The 22816-nt window shown below is 34.8% G+C and overlaps 1 protein-coding gene across 4 annotated transcripts in view; it reads left to right on the forward strand.

Annotated features, from left to right (window-relative positions):
* Positions 1-9930, forward strand: part of LOC113521559 (inhibitory POU protein) — a 94883-nt gene extending 84953 nt beyond the window's left edge. For 2 of the 4 annotated variants that reach the window (XM_052895503.1, XM_052895505.1), the window contains one exon: positions 7145-9930. In XM_052895503.1, the coding sequence (XP_052751463.1) occupies positions 7145-7867 (723 nt within the window). In that variant the 3' untranslated portion in view covers positions 7868-9930. The remainder of the gene's footprint in view (positions 1-7144) is intronic. The other 2 variants (XM_052895504.1, XM_052895506.1) reach the window with 1 other exon arrangement.
* Positions 9931-22816: the final 12886 nt, after the last annotated feature.

Genomic DNA, 22816 nt, shown 5'->3' on the forward strand with positions numbered 1-22816 from the left:
TCAAAATGTCATTATAACTATGTCAGTGAGTGAGATGAATTACAGCTTTATATGTTATAGATTTAACCATGTAATTTTTTCTCCCAATTAGTATTAACTGTAACTGGCAACCCCATTTACGCACACATGGGTTGACATTTGAGAGAGATTGACAGATTTATACAAAAATTGACCTGCTTTTGGCTAAGCATTTGTATGGTAACACTCTATCTCACAGATTAGAGAGACTATGTCTAAAAACTATATGTATATAAACTAAAACACCGTGGAATTAGACTTGTAAATTTGTTACATAACCTCATCCTTCAAACTAAAAAAAAGCCATAGCAGCATTTTGCTTTATGGCTGAAACACGAATGGGACAGGGGTACCCATGTAGACTTCAAAGTATTTCTCTGGAGAAAGATTTGGGTTAGTTAATAGGACATGAATATACCAATACATTCACGCCTTATTAATTAATCCAAAATATAATCCTTCAATATAATAACCATATTGTATTCGTATTGGATTTATTGAACCCATAAAATTGCATGTACTTGTCTAATTCATACTTACACATATTAATGTGTATGGGGTATCATACATGTATGGCAATAAAACGCGAGGTTAATAAAGCTGAGCGGATAGCGTTTTTAGACTTTTTGAAGAGTGTTTCTGCTCGAAAACTAAATGGAAGTAAGGTAGAAGAATTTTCGATATATTACAAATGTGTTTTCCCAGTGTGGTCCCAGCATAGAATAAGCCACCCCTTCCTTTCCCGTGGGCGTCGTAAGAGGCGACTAAGGGAGAGCGAGGGATGGGCAACAGCGGCCCTCTTAAAACATCTCTAAAGCCTGACTGCGCTTGCCAATCCGCCTGCCAAGCGTGGCATCTACTGGCAAAACCCCCGAAGGGTGGGGGGGGGTTATGTTCAGCAGTGGACAGTTAAAAGCTGATATGATGATGATAAGGAATTATGCGTATGTTATGTTGAATTATTATTTACAGGGGAATGATTCATTCCAGTTTAATACATTAGTCATTAATGATTGAAGTCCCGCTGAAACTGTTGATATGACATAATCTATTTGTATATTGTATTGGCGTGAATTTACAGGGTACAGAGGAATAACACCTGAGTCCTCAGGAATGGCAACGCATGGGGGGGGGGTATCATGGGTGAAATAGTATACTCTGTTATGTCTATGGCACTACTCATGTCTATAGGCGACGGTTACCACTTTCCATCAGGTGGGCCGTCAGCTTGTTTGCCATTCTAAGTTGTATAAAAATAAAATATTAGTAATTACAAATATATATATATATATATTATGCCAATTATGTTCTCAAAAATATATAGAATTTTTAAATGAAATACTATAAGGGACTTGCCATAAGGTAAGTCAATTACTCTCCCACAAGGCTTACTTTACCACAAATAAACTTTTACCAGAGGGGGACTTTGTACAAAAGTCGATTGCTTGGGTACCTCTGTCCTATTCGTGTTTTTACCGTAAAGTAGTTGTGTTTGCATGGCTGTGTTTCGGTTTGAAGTGCGGGATATGGCGTTAATTTACAGGAATAACATCTGAGTCCTCAGGAATGGCAACACATGGGGGTATCATGGGCGAAAGAGTAGGTATACTCTGTTATGTCCATGGTACTGTTCATGTCTATAGGCGACGGTTACCACTTTCCATCAGGTGGGTCGTCAGCTTGTTTGCCATTCTAAGTTGTATAAAAAAAAAACAACTGTTATATCTATAATAGAATAGAACTCTTATAGAAAAAAAAACACTTTAAAACCGTAAATAAAAAAAAAAATACGAAAAAGAATTAATAAATCAATAATGAAGTTACAATAAATACTGTTTGTCATTTAATAATGTTTTAGAAATAATTTATTACTGCAATTCTCCACAATTAATCATCTCTTTATTAAAATTTACTTGTATAGTATATATTTGTTTTTATTTGCAATGTAGTTAACATGTAACTACTTTATTCTGAAAATTTGGTATCCGTATGTATTAAATTGAAATTGAAAAGTAACTTTGAACGTATTATAACCAGAGGGAGATTTTGCACAAAAGGTGTTTACTTAGTTACCTCTGTCTCACTTGTGTTTCTACCGGAAAACTGTGTTTCGGTTTGCAGGGTGGGATATGGCAGTGAAATTACATACTCTTATAGTACAGAGATAGCGAAGTTCCAGTATTATGTGATTTTCAAGGTGCTGCTGTTATTTACAGGCAACAGTAGCAATCCGCTGACATTGCTGCTCCTTTATACTCTGATTTTGAGTTTGCTGGAAGAAAGCTCTAGCAGAGTTGAGCTCGTCTTTTAACATTTACTTTCCACTGTCATTTTACTGTATATGTTACTAGTGTATACAATAAAATAAAAATAAATAAATATCACATTCCATCAGGTGGAACGTCGGAATTTTTCTTTGTAATTACAAAAAAAAATAGGTACTTAAATATTTTTTTTATACAACTTAGAATGGCAAACAAGCTGACGGCCCACCTGATGGAAAGTGGTAACCGTCGCCTATAGACATGAGCGGTGCCATGGACATAACAGAGTATACTGTTTCGCCCATGATACACCCCATGCGTTGCCATTCCTGAGGACTCAGATATTATTCCTCTGTACCCTGTTAATTCACGCCATATCCCACCCTTCATACCGAAACACAGTCATGCCAACACAACTGCTTCACGATAGAAACACGAATGGGACAGAGGTACCCAAGCAATCGACTTTTGTACAAAGTCTCCCTCTGGTATTATAAAAGTGCTAATTAAAAATTATCCTCTGGTTTCTTTTTCAATGTATTTATATCGTATATATGTAGTTTTTTTCACACAATTATTATGATATCTATGTTTTAAATGTAATGAAGTAAATTTTTTAATCCGCTAATTTTATGGCCCCGTTTGTATTCTCACACCCTGAATATTCAGCCACTTGTCCAAATCATAACGTTGTGATACAAATCACTATTAACACAGTATAATTTATTTAATATCTACTTGCAATCGCATTGGACCTGAAGCTAGTGATGAGTATTGTTGCGTATCGATATTCATAAATGTAATAAATTATTAATGTTTTTTAATATTATTAAAATTTTATAATTCTAATATTTATTATGTGACCAATAAATTTATAATATTTATTTAACGATTTGAGATTAATAATTTGAAGTATTAAATGTTTTTAATGTAGCTACTTCAAATGTTTGTTTAATACTCATGTGAATACAATACAAAAATAATTATAATTAATGGCAGTAATATATTACAATAGAAGAAAATGATATAAAATTAAATTCGTAAGTAAATAAGCTTATGGACTTTTATAAAATAATCATCATGCAAAAACGAAACAAACAATTATTATTAGATAAAACATTTTTCAATATTTAATCCACTAAGCGTTGCTCGAAGTAAGGTTATAGGTAACTTAGTTAATGTATAAAATATACTATAGATAATTTGAAAGTATCTATTTTTTAATTAAACTCAAACACAAAATAAACTTTATTTATGTAAATTTATTCAAAAACTTTTTTAAATCATCATTTTTTCGTGATTCTATTGTAATTTCGGAAAATTCTCTGTTAACAGGTAGTTATTAATTACTATTTATTATTTATATATTTTATTTGTTGCTTTTTATATACTATACTACGATTTTATCTTAATTGTTATATAATAAAAATGGTAATAAAATATTATCGATAATTGTAATCTATCGACAACATGTATAATCGAATTAATCTCGTCACTACCACTCTAAAATGGTACAAAGAGTGCATGCACCCTTATTATTACACAATGACATACGTCCCCGCATGGGGTTGTTTGTGCGTGTGTTCGTACAAATTGTAGTAGGTACTTCATCGCACGATGTCTATGCACCTGTCTATGATGCTCTATGATTTTTACTTAGCTGCAAATAATTAATATAATAACAACCATAGGTACTTTTTTAACTTGGTATGATATATTTTTTATACAAAGATGTTAAGTCATGCAAACATTTGTTTCACAATAAGCGGGCACGTAGCCTATAATCATGCGTTGATGATTAGGCATTAGGCGAAGATTTTCTATTTCAATCCCATCAGCGACATCATATTTATTCATTATTTTAACAATGAGTTCAATAACAAATATGTCATCACTGTTGCTTGCCCTCATTAATCGCGTGCATGAAAGTGAAAAAAAAAAAATAGCGACGTTAAATATTTAATATCCTCGATTTCAACTGGGATGCAATAACGCTTCTCATTCCACACTTATTACGGCCGGCGCCGGTTACATTTAAACCGGCCATATCGGTCTGGAGCCCAACATTTTCCGGTCCCGTGCCGTTACGTGCATCACGCGGCCGCTTGTCCTGGTAATTGTGATATACCGGCCCCCGGGGAAAGGCGCCGGTGTGCGCCGTACCTAACGCTACCCTACGACACAGTACGGAAAAACTGCAAACGAAAGACTTATAGCTCGTTTAGTAGTTCACTGTAGTGAGATATATTGTGGAGTTATATCAATACGCTCGCTCTAACAAGATAAAGCAGCTATCAAATTAGGGATACAGTGGAATTGGAAGGATACTCGCCGATCGAAACTGTTGCGTTTCACCCCTTTTTTTTGTGAGATGTGTTGGTGCCATCTATTGAGTAAAATAGATAAAACGTCAACGGAGTGAAGTGAGACTTCAACGGTCTGCTACTGCGGTGATAGACATGAACTTCACTCGCTCGCTCTCTGTAATTAGCAATGATTAATCCTAATAATATTTCGTATAATAAACTCATATTTCACAAAAGTAACAATAAACGAGTTATTGAAGAGTTCCTGCACCCATAAATTTATACACACAAAAAGGAAAGGCGCAAACAAGATGAAAATGGAATATTCACCCCGATTTTTTTTAAATGATAATGAAATGGTAACCCCACCCGCGCTATCTGTATACACCGGCGGGGTACCAGTGAAGGATGATAGGTGAGGATGAAGTAGGTCAGTTAGCCCATCGTGACGAATTCGACAAGAATTGTTCACGATGGTTTCCAGGGGGAACCACGTAGGTCGACCTAATAAGGTATATTGCTAGCAATGGGGCTGTCAAACTCCATTGCTAACAATCCTTTTCCCCCTTATTCATCCCGATTACACAGTCGGTGTACGCTAGCAGGGTATCAGTGAGGGATGCTAAATGATAGGTGGGGATGAAACCAGATCAGTTGGCTTTTTTGTGACGAATTCACTAGGAATTAATTCGTGTTTCTGCCGTGAAGCGGTTAAGTTATCTAGCTTGCGTTTCGATTTGAACGATGGGATATGGCAGGGAAATTACAGGGTACAGAGGTATAACACCTTAGTCCTCAGGAATGGCAACGCATGAAGGGTACGACACATTATACTCTGTTATGTCCACGGTACTGCTCATGTCTATAGGCGACGGTTACCACTTTCCAACAGGTGGGCCGTCAGCTTATTTTCCATTCTATGTTGTTTAAAAAAAACATCGATTGAAGTAAGAATGTACTAAATCGGCGAGCCGTTTTAAACGAATCTTGTTTGTGATTTACAAATCTTGTAATATGTATTTTTATTATTCTAGAATAAGACAAGCAAGTAGCCTAATTTATTTATTTAGATTTATTGTATCACAATACTCGAATGCGGTACTAGTAATTATTGATATACAAACATACTAAAATTTACATTTTTTTTATACAACTTAGAATGGCAAACAAGCTGACGCCCCACCTGATGGAAAGTGGTAACCGTCGCCTATAGACATGAGCAGTACCATGGACATAATAGAGTATACTGTTTCACCCATGATACCCCCCATGCGTTGCCATTACTGAGGACTCAGGTGTTATTCCTCTGTACCCAGTAAATTCACGCCATATCGCACTCTTCAAACCGAAACACAGCCATGCAAACACAACTGCTTCACGGTTGAAACACGAATGGAACAGAGGTACCCAAGCAATCGACTTTTGTACAAAGTCTCCCTCTGGTAAACATATATAGACGAATGAATATATATAAATAACAAATATACTTAAATATACGAAAATGAGATTATTATATTGTATTTATTGCTCGGATAAAATATAAAAGTGAGCATGTTTTTTTTTTAAAGACAGTTTAGTCGGCGGTCTCTTAATGGTATCAGGAAACGCGTAAATATATTTACAACTAGCGGCCCGTCCGGCGTCGCACGGGTGGACATTTTTACATTTTAAAAAGTGGCCATTAAGGCTGCACACGCGACGGAAGCTTAAAAATGGAGTAATTTCTCCCGTTTTCTCAATATTTCCCTTCACTGCAGCGTGATGAAAAGTATACTATAACCTGCCCAGAAGTGTGAAGAATAATTGTACCAAGTTTCGTTAAAATCCGACAAGTAGTTTTTGTTTCTATAACGAACATACAGACAGACAGACAAAAATTTTACTAATTGCATTTTTGGCATCAGTATCGATTACTAATCACCCCCTGATAGTTATTTTGGAAATATATTTCATATACAGAATTGATCTCTCTACAGATTTATTATAAGTATAAATAAAGACATAGATTTAAATTTTTTCACTGGAGTTGCAAATAGAATAAATACAATATATAATAATTACAATATATATTGTTTAAATTCATAACAAAGCTTCTAAATATATAGGTATTAACATTTATAATTTTTTATTTTATTTTTAATTTATATATTTAAATTTAAAATATCATGGAAACAATATAAACTATCGACGTGTGCGCATATGGTAACTCTTCCCATGCACTCGAAACACTCATTTGCCCAACAAAGGCGGGCAACAACCAAAGCATATTGGCAAAACACTCCCGAGCAATCCACGTCACAACATTCGTCCCCCATGCAACACACAAGTGTTTGCACTCATAAAGAATGACTGCAAATCTGCACAAAGATTATTGTTTATATTTCAGTACAGAGCCCAGCCATTATGCGCGCTGGGTCCCCTTTGTTTGCAATAAAACGTCCGATTTAACATGAATACAGAAGTTAATTCGGCAAGAAATAATAATCAGCGCGCCGCCCCTACTAATTCTATTTGTCGTAGAGAATTTGACAGTACGATAAAACGAATTACAAAAAGCCTTTTTTCTCGCAGATGGGACACCACGGGATGGAGGGGCTGGATATGCTGGATCCGCTGACGTCGTCGTCGATGACCACCCTCGCGCCGATGGGCGAGGCGGCGCCTCCGCACCACCAGCTGCACGGCTACGGAGCGATGAACCACGTCATGAACCACCACCACCACGCGGGCGGCCTCGCGCACGCTCCGCCGGCCCACCTAGGCCACCCGGCAGCGGCCCTCCACCCAGACACAGACACAGACCCGAGGGAACTCGAGGCTTTCGCGGAAAGATTCAAACAGCGACGAATCAAACTAGGTGTCACTCAGGCCGATGTAGGGAAAGCGCTAGCGAATTTAAAGCTACCCGGTGTGGGTGCGTTATCACAGAGCACGATCTGCCGCTTCGAAAGTCTCACCCTAAGTCATAACAACATGATAGCACTAAAGCCTATACTGCAAGCGTGGTTGGAAGAAGCAGAAGCACAAGCGAAAAACAAACGGCGGGACCCCGACGCGCCGAGTGTTCTTCCAGCTGGCGAGAAGAAACGCAAGAGGACGTCGATAGCCGCGCCGGAGAAGAGAAGTCTCGAGGCGTACTTCGCAGTGCAGCCCAGACCCTCGGGCGAGAAAATAACGGCCATCGCGGAAAAGCTGGACCTAAAGAAGAACGTGGTGCGCGTTTGGTTCTGCAATCAGAGGCAAAAACAGAAGCGCATGAAGTTCGCGGCGCAGCACTGACCGGCGGGAGGCGGCGCGGCGCTGCTGTACCCGAGCTCCGGGTACGGGTACTGAGCCGCCCGCACCCCTAGCCCTGGCCACCGTCGGCCACCGCGGGCCACCGCTGGCCACCATAGGCCACCACCGGCCACCACCGGCGCCCCCACCCGGCGACCTTTCGTGAGCAATAAAGATCTTGTTTCGATCGCAATCCTTCGACACTCCCCCAAGTCAAAGCAACTTAGTCATTAGTGTAGATATGTATAAACCGAATTGTGTTTCTTTTTACACTTTTACAATGACTTCTTATATATTTTTCGAGACACAGGGTATATAATTGATTATATACATATCATTACAATAAATAGAAGTCGCTTCATCATACATCGTTATGTTCTTACGCGCCGCGTTTTGATGTTTTTGGAGCATCGAATATGTACATGAAAAATTGAAATTCAGGATTTTTAAGAGAATGTGCCTTGCAAATAATCAATATTCTGTGTTTAATGTTAGTAACTACATCGCTGCGTGTCGCAGGAATCGAACTGGACACAAAAATGTGAGGGGTCCTCTCTGATGGACACCGAGCAACGCAATAGGACACTATCGTGTTTAGATTAGGCAGGTAACATGCGTCAATGAACGATTATGTTTGAGAATGATCTCGTATCTACCACTCCTACGTCACGACACGACACGACACGACACGACACGACACGACACGACGCGAACTATCTTCACTGTTTACGTGCATGTTACTCGTATCTAATCTGTACACAGCCTAATGTTTATATTGTACCTATTGATTGAATCATTTGTTAATTATGTATGTATGTTGCGTTCTTATATTATTGAAATTGTACAAAATAAATGTAAGAACATTCTGTCGCGTTTAAGTTATAGGATAGTACTCGAAAGTTTATAATTGCGTTTCATTTGTTCTGTATTTTATTTATTTCCAAATTATAACATTTCACAAGATGGCACAATTTTAGAATAAGAAGTTATTAGTGACAGTTAGCCAAAATAGTGTTAATATTCATTTGTAAATAAATCACATTTCAATTTACAACTAGGCATTAGTTTAAATACGTATAGTTACTAAATTGAAAGGAATTAGTACAACGCAGATGGGTTCGTGCATTAACAATTAGTTTTTGTTCACTTTATTTTTTCTTTTATTATTTCACTGGATTATATTTCTTTTTATAAATTAATTTATTATTATAATAAACAATAATAAAGAAAAAAAATTAGAATAATTTCATTTCATTTAAAATTCGAAGTGAAAAATATAAATTCGTAATGAGAACAATCGAATCGTTTAGAGATAAATCGATTTGCATGAATCCACATAAAGGTGGTAATGCACCACACAGCTTAAGAACAAAAAAAAAACATTAAAAAGTTTGCGAATTATAAATAATATTTTTAAATGATATTTTGTAAATATAGTATTAAAGGAATTAAGTTAATAAAACGTGCAATTTAGACCTCGGTAATAATAATTATTAATTATAATTAACTGCTAGGAATTTATTGTCAATTATGACAAATAAATACTACTTACCAAATATTATGACGCTTTATTCTCATTACTGAACTTAGTCATAACTATAATTTTCTTAAAATAAACATTCGTAATGTCAACAATTTTCTATACTTTATAATGATATATTATATATTATCATAACTCTTGTTATATATATATATATATATATGTATTATGTAACAAGTAGTTTTATTTTTGGCAAAACACATGACAGCTATAATTTTGTTTTATTTTTTATTCACTTTTATATAGACTTGTTCTAATTAAATTAATATAAAATCAAGTTTATTGGGAAAATAGAATCTCGTATTTCTATTTTATCTACCATTTTGTGATCAATTACGGTTGACTATCTACGTATTTATTTATTTCTTACTAATAATAATAATAATAAAAAAAAATGCCTATTTTACAATATGCACAGACATGTTTAAACCTGGTCAGTAGGAAATTTTTGTGAAACGTTATTCTCTACAATGCACTGCAATATGTGCTCGTGATTCCAACCAACTGTTTATTTAATTAAGAAAAATTACATTTAATATTAACTATTCATAATTGTTATTAATCGAAACATTTATTTTTGGATAACAACATTTGTTGTTACGTGTATTATTCAAATTAATTTAATATTTGATTTTATTTTAATGAATAAAAAAGAAAAAAAACTAAATATCTAACCTATGGTTGTAATTACGACACAATAATTCAGTTCGAGACCTTAGTACGAGTACAGTGTTATTATTAGTACTTAAATAAAAGGAGAATAATTAATAATAGACCGAATGTAATTATTATTGCGATTAGTTTACCAACAACCCATTCGTGCCGCATCTATATGTTTCGAACTAACAATAAACTGCGGATATAAATACATATCGATTCAGTACTCAGATAATTAAAAAAAATATTTAATTATTATAATAAAAATAAAGTACGTTTTATTCAATGCGTTTAACAATATTATATTACACGTATCGTTCTCAGAATGTGGATATTACAGAACCGAAATAATTAAGTTGAATGAGTAATTTAAAATACAAAAGAAATATTTCCGTAAGAAATAAAATATAGAAATAATACTTGTGAGACTCTTATCGATAATTTCTAACAATCCATTTTGTTATAAATATTTTTAAATAATTATAATTTAACGTATGGATGCGGAAGCAATGGGTGATAAGTTAAAATGTAGACATTAGAAGTTTCTCTTGCAATTATTAATTCTTAATTAATTATTATTATTAATAATAAAAGGAGACAATCTTATTTCAAAAACCAATAAACAATAAATTGGAAATAGAAATATTAGTAAAGATATGTGTTTTATTAATTTGCATAATTTTTTAAATTGATTCCATGAAGCTGGCGATAGGGTGTTATTTGCATGGAATATTATAGACACCAACAATGAGTTAATGTTACAAAGAAATAAATAAGATGAACAAAAAATACCATGAAGGTAATCTATTGTTTACTAAGAACGCATTTAATCAATCATTACATAAGTAGTATATACCTATTTTAATGAGAAATAGCATATGAGTGTTACTATCCCATGCATATACTTACTCGGTGTTGCCACTGTAATAAAAATTAAAGTGTTACATCTTTACATTATACAGATAGAGTGTCTCCATAGAAATGCTTCGAGAAAAACGGGTCATCTTTTTCATATAATTCTGCGTGATAAATAGTTATGAGTGATTCCTTTATAACTTCTATATTTATTTTGTCTTATAAATTCTGCATTTTTTTTTAATGCGTAAACACTCATTTTATTTATTAAATAAATAAATATAGATACGTCAAGATACATTGTGTGCGTAAGTATAGTAGTACATTAATAAAAAAACCTAGTCAGCTAATTCGACAATTAGTTGATAAAAAGTTGACCCGTTTTTGAAGGATTAAGAAAAAAAAGGTATTGAAACAGGTTATAGTTGAATGTTTAGCAACTATCATTATAACAGAATTGTATAGGGGGAAAGGGATTTTTAGTAATGGAGACTGAGATTCCCGTTGCTAGCAATATACCCAACCAGGTCGATCTCCTCGCGGTTACCCCTGGAAACTATCATGATTAATTCCAGATAAATTCATCATGATGAGCTAACTGCCCTGTTTTCATTCTCATCGATCTCCCTTCACTGGTGCCCTGCCAGCGTATTCCGTTAGCGCAGGCGGGGTTACCATTCCATTTTCATCCAATAAAAAAAACACAGAATTGTATAGGCTAAACATTAAATGGACAAAAATATAAATATAAAATAGATAAGTCCATTAGTCCATGGGCCGTGTGGCCCCGGCATAGAATAGACCACCCCTTCCTTTCCCGTGGGGGTCGTAAGAGGCGACTAAGGGAGGGCGGAAGATGGGCAGCAGCGTCACTATTAAAACATGTCTAAAGCCTAATTGCGGTTGGCAATCCGCCTGCTAACTGTGGCAAGTATTGGCAAAACCCCTCAAAGGGGAAGCTTACGATCAGCAGTAGACAGTTCTAGGCTGATATGGTGATGATGAAGTCCAATAGTAAATCAGTATTGTTTAAAAACGACGCGTCCATTGCACTCGCAAATTCTAAAAGGTGACTTCAATGTTATGTCAATGCACAAGCCTTAATTGACAAGTTACGAGTGATCTGACAATTACCTAATAGCCAAAATGAGGGGGAGAAGGGATTGTTAGTAATGCGGATTATCAGTTCCATTGCTAATAATATACCCTAACAGGTCGACCTCCCCGTGGTCTCCCCTGGAAACCATCGTGCTGAATTCCAAGTGTATTCATCACGATGGACTATTTGACCTGCCTTTTCATCCTCATCTATCATCTATCACTGGTGCGCCGCCAGCGTATACCGTTAGCGCAGGCGGGGTTACCATTCCATTATCATCCATTAAAAAAGAAATAACCAAAATGATCAAGGTTCGCATCTGCCATACATATCGTTTCTCCAATTAAAACAAATTCAATACAATTTTGAGTTTTTTTTTTTTTTTTACAACACAGGGGGCAAACGAGCATGCGGCTCACCTGATGGTAAGTGACTACCGCCGCCCATGATCACCCACAACACCAGCGGCATTGCAGGTGTGCTGCCGGCCTTTTAAAAAGGAATATACTCTTTTCTTGAAGGTTATGTTGTCGTATCGGTTCGGAAATACTGCTGCTGGAAGTTGATTCCAAAGAATGGTTGTGCGTGGAAGAAAGTGCCTTGAAAAACGCACGGTGGAAGACCGCCACTCGTCCAGATGATTGGGATGAAACTTTAGTTTGTGGCGGGTTGTACGGTGGTGAAAATCAGCAGCAGGTATCAATCCGAACAATTCCTCAGAACACTCCCCATGATAAATTCGGTAGAAGATGCAAAGAGATGCAACATCTCTGCGCAGTTTCAGTGGATCAAGCCGGACAGTAAGGCGTTGACTATCGATAATTCGAGCCGCCCGACTCTGAATGCGGTCTAACGGAAGGAGTTGGTACTGTGGCGCTCCTGCCCACAGGTGAGAACAGTATTCCATATGCGGCCTGACTTGGGCTTTATATAATTTCAGGCGGTGTTCTGGCATGAAATATCGTCTCACCCTATTGAGCACTCCTAACTTTTTGGAAGCTATCTTAGCTGAGTTGCCTATATACGTTATCATCATATCAGACTGCTGAATATAAGCCTCTGGGGGGAAAAGGGATTGTTAGTAATGGAGACAAAGAATCCCATTGCTAGCAATATACCCAACCAGGTCGACCTCCTCGCGCTTCTCCCTGGAAACTATCATGATTAATTCCTGATGAATTCATCATGATGGGCTAACTGGCCTGTTTTCATCCTAATCGATCATCCTTCACTGGTGCTCCGCCAACGTATCCCATTAGCGTAGGCAGGGTTACCATACCATTTTCACCAATCAAAAAAAAATAGTAGTTACCACCGCAGCAGTATTTTTTTTAATAAAACTTAGAATGGTAAACAAGCTGACGACCCACCTGATGGAAAGTGGTAACCATCGCCTATAGCCATGAGCAGTACCATAGACATAACAGAGTATACTGTTTCACCCATGATACCCCCCATGCGTTGCCATTCCTGAGGACTCAGGTGTTATTCCTCTGTACCCAGTAAATTCACGCCACATCCCACCCTTCAAACCGAAACACAGCCATGCAAACACAACTGCTTCACGGTTGAAACACGAATAGGACAGAGGTACCTAAGCAATCGACTTTTGTACAAAGTCTCCCTCTGGTAACCGTAGTAAGTAGTGGCAACCGTAGTCTGGCATTTGGCTGGATGTTTTAAGAGGGATACTGCTGCCCATTTCTCGACCATAAGCTGTCTTAGTTGCCTCTTATGACACCCACCTATACCCGCCCACGTTGACTAGATGATGATTCAGAATATAGGTAAATATTATTAAAAAATCTATTAAAAATAAATTAGTCATAATAATAATAATAATAATCAAGTAAACTTAATTACAGGTATTTTTTAATAGTATTTCTTTATGATTCTACCGATTTCCCCATACCATGAGCTTACATCTATGCACATTGTGAAACACTTCCAAAAAAAGGGAAATACAGAAAATATACTTATTAATAAAATAGTTACACAGCACGCCGTCGGTGCCGTTGGTCCCTAGAGGGCTCTGACGTATGGCGCCCCGCGGCACTAACTCACTGGCGTGGTGTACGCCCGCCTTTACACGCCTCGATGCGATCTAAGGAAATACGCTTAGAATTTTACGAAGCATCTAGTTTACAGCTAAATTACATGTTCGTTAAATTGATATTTTACGAAGCATGTAGTTTACAGCTAAATTACATGTTCGTTAAATTGATCTAATAATTATATCTTTTTAGGGAAACAATTTATATATTTTGTAAATATTGTCAAAATAAAATGTGTACAAAATATTATATATTTTGTACATTTTGTCACGCATTATTATAATTTGTGTATATAGAGCAAATTATGATATTAATATATTTTATGACACCATCTCTAAACTTTTAAATAAAATTTGTAAAGAAAATAAAGATATAATTTTCACTGGTGACTTCAATTTAGATTTTCAAAATAACAATAAATACCTAAAAGATTTTAAAGTTGTATTAAATAATTTCAATATGAAGTATATTCTTATCAAAGAGCCTACTCGTATTACAGATTGTACTGAATCCTGTATAGACAATTTTATAACTAATTTTAAGGACAAATCCGTTAGAGGCTTAGTATTAGATTATAAGATATCAGACCACAATGTTATTCGACTTAGTTATGCGTATAAAACTAAGCATGCAAGTAAAAAGGATGTTCAAAACTACATTATTAGACGACACTTTTCTAAAAGTAACTGTAATTATTTCCATCACTTAATTAATACTGACAAATTTTTCCATTATGATATATCTAAATGTAATGACCCAAATAAAAAGGCTGAAACTTTTGTACTTGGACTAAAATATTTCTATGACATTGCCTTTCCAAAAAAGAAAACTTACGTAGTTAAAAATCAACCAGTATGGGAAACAAAAGGAATACTGAAATCTAGGGATACTCTAAATAAACTTGAATTTCTACAATGTGTTCTTCCTTCTGAAAAACGTAAACAAAGAATTCATAAATTTAAAAAATGTTTAAAAAAGGTAATGATTACTGCGAAAAGAATACAAATCTCATACAATATTAAAAATTCTAAAAATAAAGTAAAAGAGTGTTGGAATACCATATCCAGATTAACAAATAAGACAAATCGACTAACACGTAATATAAACAAAATTAAAACACAAACTGGAACAATAATAACAAACCCAAACTTGATTGCAAATTTTTTTAACAGTTATTATTGTAATATTGGTAAAGAACTAAGCGATAAAATAAAAACGGATAAAAATAAAAACTATGAACTTTTATCAAGAACAAAAAAGCCAGATAAAACGATAATATTTAAAAGAATTACTCGAGACGATTTGTTAAAAGTTATGCGTTCTATAAAAAATAAAAAATCTAGAGATATATATGACATGGATTACAAGATATTGGAACTTATATTTAATAATGATAAATTAATTTACTTATTACTTGATGTTGTTAATTCGTGCATTGACAACGGAACTTTTCCAGATGTTTTTAAATGTGGTAAAATTATCCCTATATTTAAAAAAGGTGACGCTGAGGACCCCTCCAATTATCGTCCAATATGTATTCTGCCAGTCTTATCTAAAATTATGGAGATAATATTAAAGAAAAGTATAGTAAGACACTTTGAGGAAAACAATCTTTTTACTGACAAACAATATGGCTTTAGAACAGGAAGGTCCACCACAATGGCAATTACAAAAACTATGGAATTTATATTGGAGTCTTTGGATAGGTCCATGAAATGTGTAAGCGTATTTTGTGATCTTACCAAAGCTTTTGATTGTTTAAGGCACGACATAATATTGAGCAAATTACAATACTATGGATTTGAACATAAATCACTAAGAATGATGCAGTCATACTTAAATAATAAGACACAAGTAGTAACATTAAATGATAATACTATATCCCACATACATAAAATTAATATAGGCATTCCTCAAGGTTCCATACTTGGACCAATTCTTTTTCTTATTTACATTAATGATCTTCCGGCAAATTTACCAGAGGAAGCATTTGTGACTCTATTTGCTGATGATACACATGTAGGATTAAGAAATAAATATAGAAATAAATTGAATAGAATGATGGATAACATCATAAATTTATTAGATGTTTGGTTTCAAGCCAATGGCATTATACTAAATGCAGCGAAAAATGTTTTTATGTCTTACAGTACCCGTAAGAATAAAAAATCACCACCAAACAATGTTTATAGTCAGAGTACAACATTTTTAGGATATACGATAGATAGTACAGTTAGCCATGAATCGCATATTGAAAAATTATGTAGTAAACTAGCTTCCGCCAATTATGCCTTGAGTAAACTTAAGCAACTAATAACAAAAAAAGCTCTGAGAATGGTGTACTTTGCATATGTTCAGTCGTTGTTATCATACGGTATTACAATTTGGGGCAATGCAGCTCTCGTGTTAAAAGTTTTAAGGCAACAAAAGCGAGCTATGAGGATTTTATGCGGAATTCATAAACGCACCTCAGTTAGACCTCACTTTATCCAACAACGTATAATGACAGTGTCATCGTTGTTCATATATAATTCTTTACTTGAAATATATGATAAAGGAGGTACTCTTCGTAAAAATTCAGCCATTCATAATTACGCCACGAGAAATAAAGACAAATTGGAATTGCCACGAACACGACTAACAAAAACTATGAAACAAGGCATATATCTAAAAATAAAAATGTACAATAAATTACCTAATACAGCAACGCAATTGCCGAGAAATGAATTTAAAAATAAAATAAAGACATATTTTGAAGAACATCCTTTTTACAACGTGACTGAATACCTAAATGCCAATATTGAATTATAGCATTATTATTTATTTAGGTTTAACTGTAAGAAGTATGACAGTAGAAATTTTATAACTTGAAATCATCATTATTGTTATATAGTTACCTTTATATTGACATGTAGTAACTAATTTATAATGTTAACTATAATTCATTTGTAATTTTATTTAAATCTTATTGTTATTATTTATTTTATTAATTTCAAAATTATAATGTAAATATTGACTTGCCATTGTGTGATGAAAATTGTTGCATTGGTTAATAAAGAAATATGAATATGAATATATAAAATATGAATAAATAGGTTCCAAAAGGAAGCATATGTAGTGAATAAGTACTGATAATAAAAAAATTAGATACATTGTATATTAAGTTTTAAATAAAATGATCTTAAGGTAAGTAACAATATTTTTGAACAGTTAAACTGCGTCTAAATGTTCTTTCCTATCAACCGACTTAAAAAAAGGGTAGAGATTCTCATTTCGATAGTTTCGAAAATTTCTTTTTTTTTATTTTATATAAATTAAAGTTTTATCAAAAAAAGTTTAGTAGTTTAGTTTTTAAATCAAATGAATTGATTTTGCCCCAGTTCAAGCCGGTTTTTTTATGTATACAATTTTAAATTTTTGTTTATTTTATTCGATTCTTTGATTCGCTAGGATATAGTGACTAATGGAAGGAAAAGAAAACTCCTAATAGAAATAGAGTGGCGGAAGACGAGCCCACCACCTCCATACGGAATAAATCAGTTTGTTATAGTATAAAATTCGTTTATTCGTTGATTTAAAATTTATTGATTGATTTAGAGATTGAAGAAGGATATAGCACTTCCTTCTATAGTATCGAAAAACAAAGACAAGAACTCAAAATAAAAATAAGAAATAAAATAATAAGTTTAAACTTCGACAACTTACTAAAAGGAAAATTAACTTTAAACCTTTTATCCAGTTCTGTACAGCAGCAGCGACGGAGGCAGGAAAAAGGCAAAACAAAAAAATTACAGTATGGAAAGTATCTGTAATTAAAAATACAATAAACACAAATAAATAAATAAAAATAAATCCAAGGAATAAACAGATAAAAACTACAAAGAAAGGCAACCATAATATATAAAAATAACAATAAATACTTGCACAATACTAAATATACCTAATAATAAAAAATAATAAGTAAACAATTAAAAAACGGTGATAAAGTCTTCGACACATATCGAAAATAAAAAGGCATGAATGAATCAATGAAACCAACGAAGGAAAGACAACCATCTCTAGATTTCAATTATAATTTACCATCAGGTGAACCATAAGCTTGTTCGTCGTTCCAAGATTTTTCTCAAATTAAATATTAATATCGATTATGAATAATTTAATCAAATTTGAATTTTATAAATTCTAAATTTAATTAAATTCTAAATTCGAATAAATTCTATATTCAACTTTATAAATTTAACTTAATTTTTAACTTGACGCGGCTCGATTCAACCAGATCATTAAGTCAGTTTAATAATTTCAGCCCAGTTGTTTTGAATTTCAAGTCCAGTATTATAGAGCAACTTTAAACTAATTTAAAACTTAAACTGGTTAAATTTTATCAGTTTATTCAAGTTTGACTCAAGTTAGCTTAGTTTGGTCAAATTATATTAAATTTAGCCAGTTTGATCAAATTGGATTAAAGTTTAGTTTAAAATTTTAAATATTTACACCTGCAGTCTTTTTTGACAAAACCGAAAATATCTTATATTTTTTAAATCAGCAACCCCAAATTAATTATAAACGATACCCAAAATAAAACGTAAATAAGCTACAAAATAGGCGGACTAAGTCGTGAGTAAAAGCTAGCATTGTATAAACATTCTTATATGTTATAAACTAAATTCTATGCAACGATCAGATACGAACCCCAAAAACGCCGCGAGCTCTTTTTAGCAACAATCCAATGTTACTTGAACCCCAAATGCATGATATTGACTTATAACGATAGATCTATTGACATTGGCTAGTACTTGTATACCAACACAAATATGGCCACTGATTTGATTATTTGTTCACGTTAACCCCTGATACAATTACTTGGTTATATTTAAACAAATCATTGTGCTTTAATTAATTCTCAATTAATTAGTTCGCATTTTCAACTAAAATAAAAAGTAAAGAATTTCTACTATGCATTACAAGTAATTTATCTCTTTAAAACCAATTTTTCTGCTCGATTTCATTATTTCAGCCTCCCCCATAGAATGCCATAAAAAACGGTTCCGAGTTACCTGTAGTCGAAGATTCTCTGCAATACATTTGAGGTTGTCACTCCAACTAGTGTTTGGGGGGGGGGGGGGGAGGATCGTCCTCCACTGCGTTTGCTTATATGGGTCGCCACTAAAGAACCTTTCTTCGCTATTGGCTGTCGATTCTTCGAATTTTATGAACAGTTCATTGTCACTTTAGTTTGCTTAACTTTCATCATCTGTCTTGACTTACGATGTTCAAACTTATTTTTTGATGGAAATTCAAAGGTTTGTCAACGTGCCATAGAACACAGTGTATTAGATATAAAAAAAGGTCAAAATAAAAAAAAATAAAACGAGATTTTGCACTCTAAATTCTAATTACACAGATGGAGAAAAACAGCACTGAACTGAAATAGAAATGTACGGAATATGTTTATCGTATGAAGCCGGATCAATGGATCAAACAGGCCCCCATAGATGGATGACGGCGACGTGCAAGTCCACTACGACGCTGGCGTGACGACTTCGACATTTTTGAAAAGTAATGGCAAACTGACTAGGGACAAAGATATATTTTGATGTACCCTCGACAAAGATATATTTGATGGCCTACCCTTTTACTTTCCTTTATCTCACGATAAAAAGGAGTAAAAGGGTAGGCCTTTGCCCAGAAGTGGGACATTAAAAAAGAATGTAAATATTTTTTTACTATACATAATTTTTTTTATTATGACGACAGAATTTTACCAGAGTTTCTGCTGTGAAGCACCTGTATTTATATTGCTGTGTTTCAGTTTGAAGAATAAAATAGAATACGAAGGAATATTAGTCCAGTCTTTTAAGCATCTGACTATAGCATAAACTCATCAGAATCCTCAGGAATGGTACACATGAGAAGCACCACGGGCGTACAGTTTATTCCGTCATCTTCTAAGTGCTATTTGTTACTCTATCCTATTGGCTATTCTAAGGTAATTAATTAATAATTTTTTTTATACCACTGACGTGGCAAATAAGCATATGGCCCACGTGATAGTAAGTGATTACCGTAGCCTATGAACTCCTGCAATACCAGAGGTATTACGCGCGCGTTGCCGACCCTGAAGAAACCTCTTTACCCCCCTTTTGAAGAACCCCATGCTGTAGTATAATAATAAAGTCGTCGTAATAAATGAGTATAAAAACAGATATGAGTGTTTGTGAATATTATGGCGACCCCAAATAAGTAGATACTCTTTATTGTTTCCTCCAAAAGGTTACAATAGTAAACTTATTATAGATACAAACAATTATAACAAATATTTCTTTTTTAGGTAAATAATTTGACAGAAAGTGCTAACCGTCACCTATAACTCGTACATTTTTTTTATACAACTTAGAATGGCAAACAAGCTGACGGCCCACCTGATGGAAAGTGGTAACGGTCGCCTATAGACATGAGCAGTACCATGGACATAACAGAGTATACTGTTTCGCCCATGATACCCCCCATGTGTCGCTATTCCTGAAGACTCAGGTGTTATTCCTCCGTACCCAGTAAATTCACGCCATATCCCACCCTTCAAACCGAAACACAGCCATGCAAACACAACCTCTTCACGGTTGAAACAAGAATGGGACAGAGGTACCCAAGCAATCGACTTTTGTACAAGGGATTATTAATATCTAACGAAGTCTAACAGCTTACTACTAACAATACATGCTATCAGGTCGACATCCATACGATTCCCCTTATCTAGTGGTTAAATGTTGAATTCGCCATGATGGGTTAACTGTCCTGCTTTTATCTTTACTTAACATCTTTCAGTGATACTTCAACAGCATATAGGGGGAGGGGGGAAGGGATTGTTAGTAATGTGGACTAAAGGCTCCATTGCTAGCAAGCCCTGTCAGGTCGACCTCAGCGGTTCCCCCTGGAAACCATCGTTGTTAATTCTAGTGGAATTCGTCACGATGGGCTAACAGACCTGCTTTCATACTCATCTATCATCCCTCACTGGTGCCCTGCCAGTGTATACCGTTAGCACAGGCGGGGTTACCATTTCATTCTAATCCATTAAAAAAAAAAACAGCATATAGGTACTGATAGCGTATATGTGATTACCATTTCGTTATCGCCTATTAAAAAAAGAAAAAAACATGTATTATACAGTAATTCCCAATTTTTATTTCAATCCGAGACTCTTATCCATGTATTTTGGCTCTCCTTTCTGGTCCTCGTGATTCTTGAGAACTAAGTAAGTATTAAAAAAAAAAAAGTAAGTACCTAGATTAGACCATAAATACAGTGTACTCCCCATATAAAGTAAATACTCATTATGTCTTGTGTTTTGCATCGATAGATGAACACAGCGGGCTGTTTGCACGCACCTACCACCTACCGTCGCCCGCGGCGTGCCTGCCCTGCTCCTAATATTGAATGTATAGAGATTGGTCGAGTATTGTGTAACACAAACAATATTTGGCTAATCCAGTTGTTTGGTTTAACGTTCTAATTGGACGTATCGTGTTTGTATTGAATTGGTTTGCTTTGTTGAGGAATTGGATGTGTTATATGTATTATGTGGATAGATATGGTGAAGTAATAATATAACATAAATACAGACATATCTACAGATCGTCATTATAGATAGGAATTGTACATGAGGATGACGATAACTAATCCACTGCTGAACATAGGTCTTCCCATAGGGGGGGGGGGGGTCAGTTGTTTCACGCTTGGAAGATAGTTTGGCAACCGAAGCTCTTTTTTAATGGGTGATAATGGAATTGTATACCCCACCTGCGTTATCGGTATACGCTGGCAGGGCACCAGTGAGTGATGATAGATGAGGATGAAAGCAGATCAGTTAGCCCATCGTAACGAATTCCACTAGAATTAACCACGATGGTTTCCAAGGGGAACCGCGTGGAAGTCGACCTGATAGGGTATATTACTAGCAATGGGTTCATTAGACCCCATTATTAATAATCCCTTCCCCCTGGCAACCGAAGTTAGGCTTTGGTGATGATTTAAGAGGGACACTGATGCCCATTCATCGACTGTTAAATTCTCTTAGTCTATTCTATGCAGGGACCTATATGGCTTTTTGCATATACTGGCTCGTATTTCAAATAAGGTGTTACACAATGCAGTGCATATTTGTAATTGAAGGGTAAATCTCAAATAATGTATTGTACAACAATAATAAATATAAGCAGACAGGTATATTACTTTCGCAAAAACGTATAGATTTGATTTAAACCAAACTTAGGAATGGATCCTATTGATTAGATGAGAAATGTATTGTTAGAAAGATAAATAAATAAATTAGACCACATAGGTCTAGCTAGCTCCATTGCTAGCGATATTGTAACGGAATAAAGCGAAGAAAAATACAATCTTTAGAAGAATAGCAAATGACTGTACTTTCTATTTAAAATAACAATATATTACTTATTGAACGTACTAATACTTAATTAAAAATGCAGTAAAATGGTTAGACACGATTTATTATCAAATCCAACAAGTATACTCTCTCAGGTCGCTCTCCATGCAAGGGGAGGGATTGCTAGTAATGCAGACTACCAGCAATCTATTGCTAGCAATATGCCCTGCCAGGGCGACTTCCACGTGTTCTCCCCTGGAAACTGATTTAGTTTTGATTTGGAGAATGGGTAACTGTCATCTATAAATGCGAACAGCACAGTAGACATTACAGAATATACTGTGACACTCATGATCACGCCTCG

This window comes from Galleria mellonella, unplaced genomic scaffold (genome assembly GCF_026898425.1).
Source record: "Galleria mellonella isolate WM207_F2 unplaced genomic scaffold, CSIRO_AGI_GalMel_v1 utg28, whole genome shotgun sequence".
NCBI classification, from domain to species: Eukaryota; Metazoa; Arthropoda; class Insecta; order Lepidoptera; family Pyralidae; genus Galleria; species Galleria mellonella.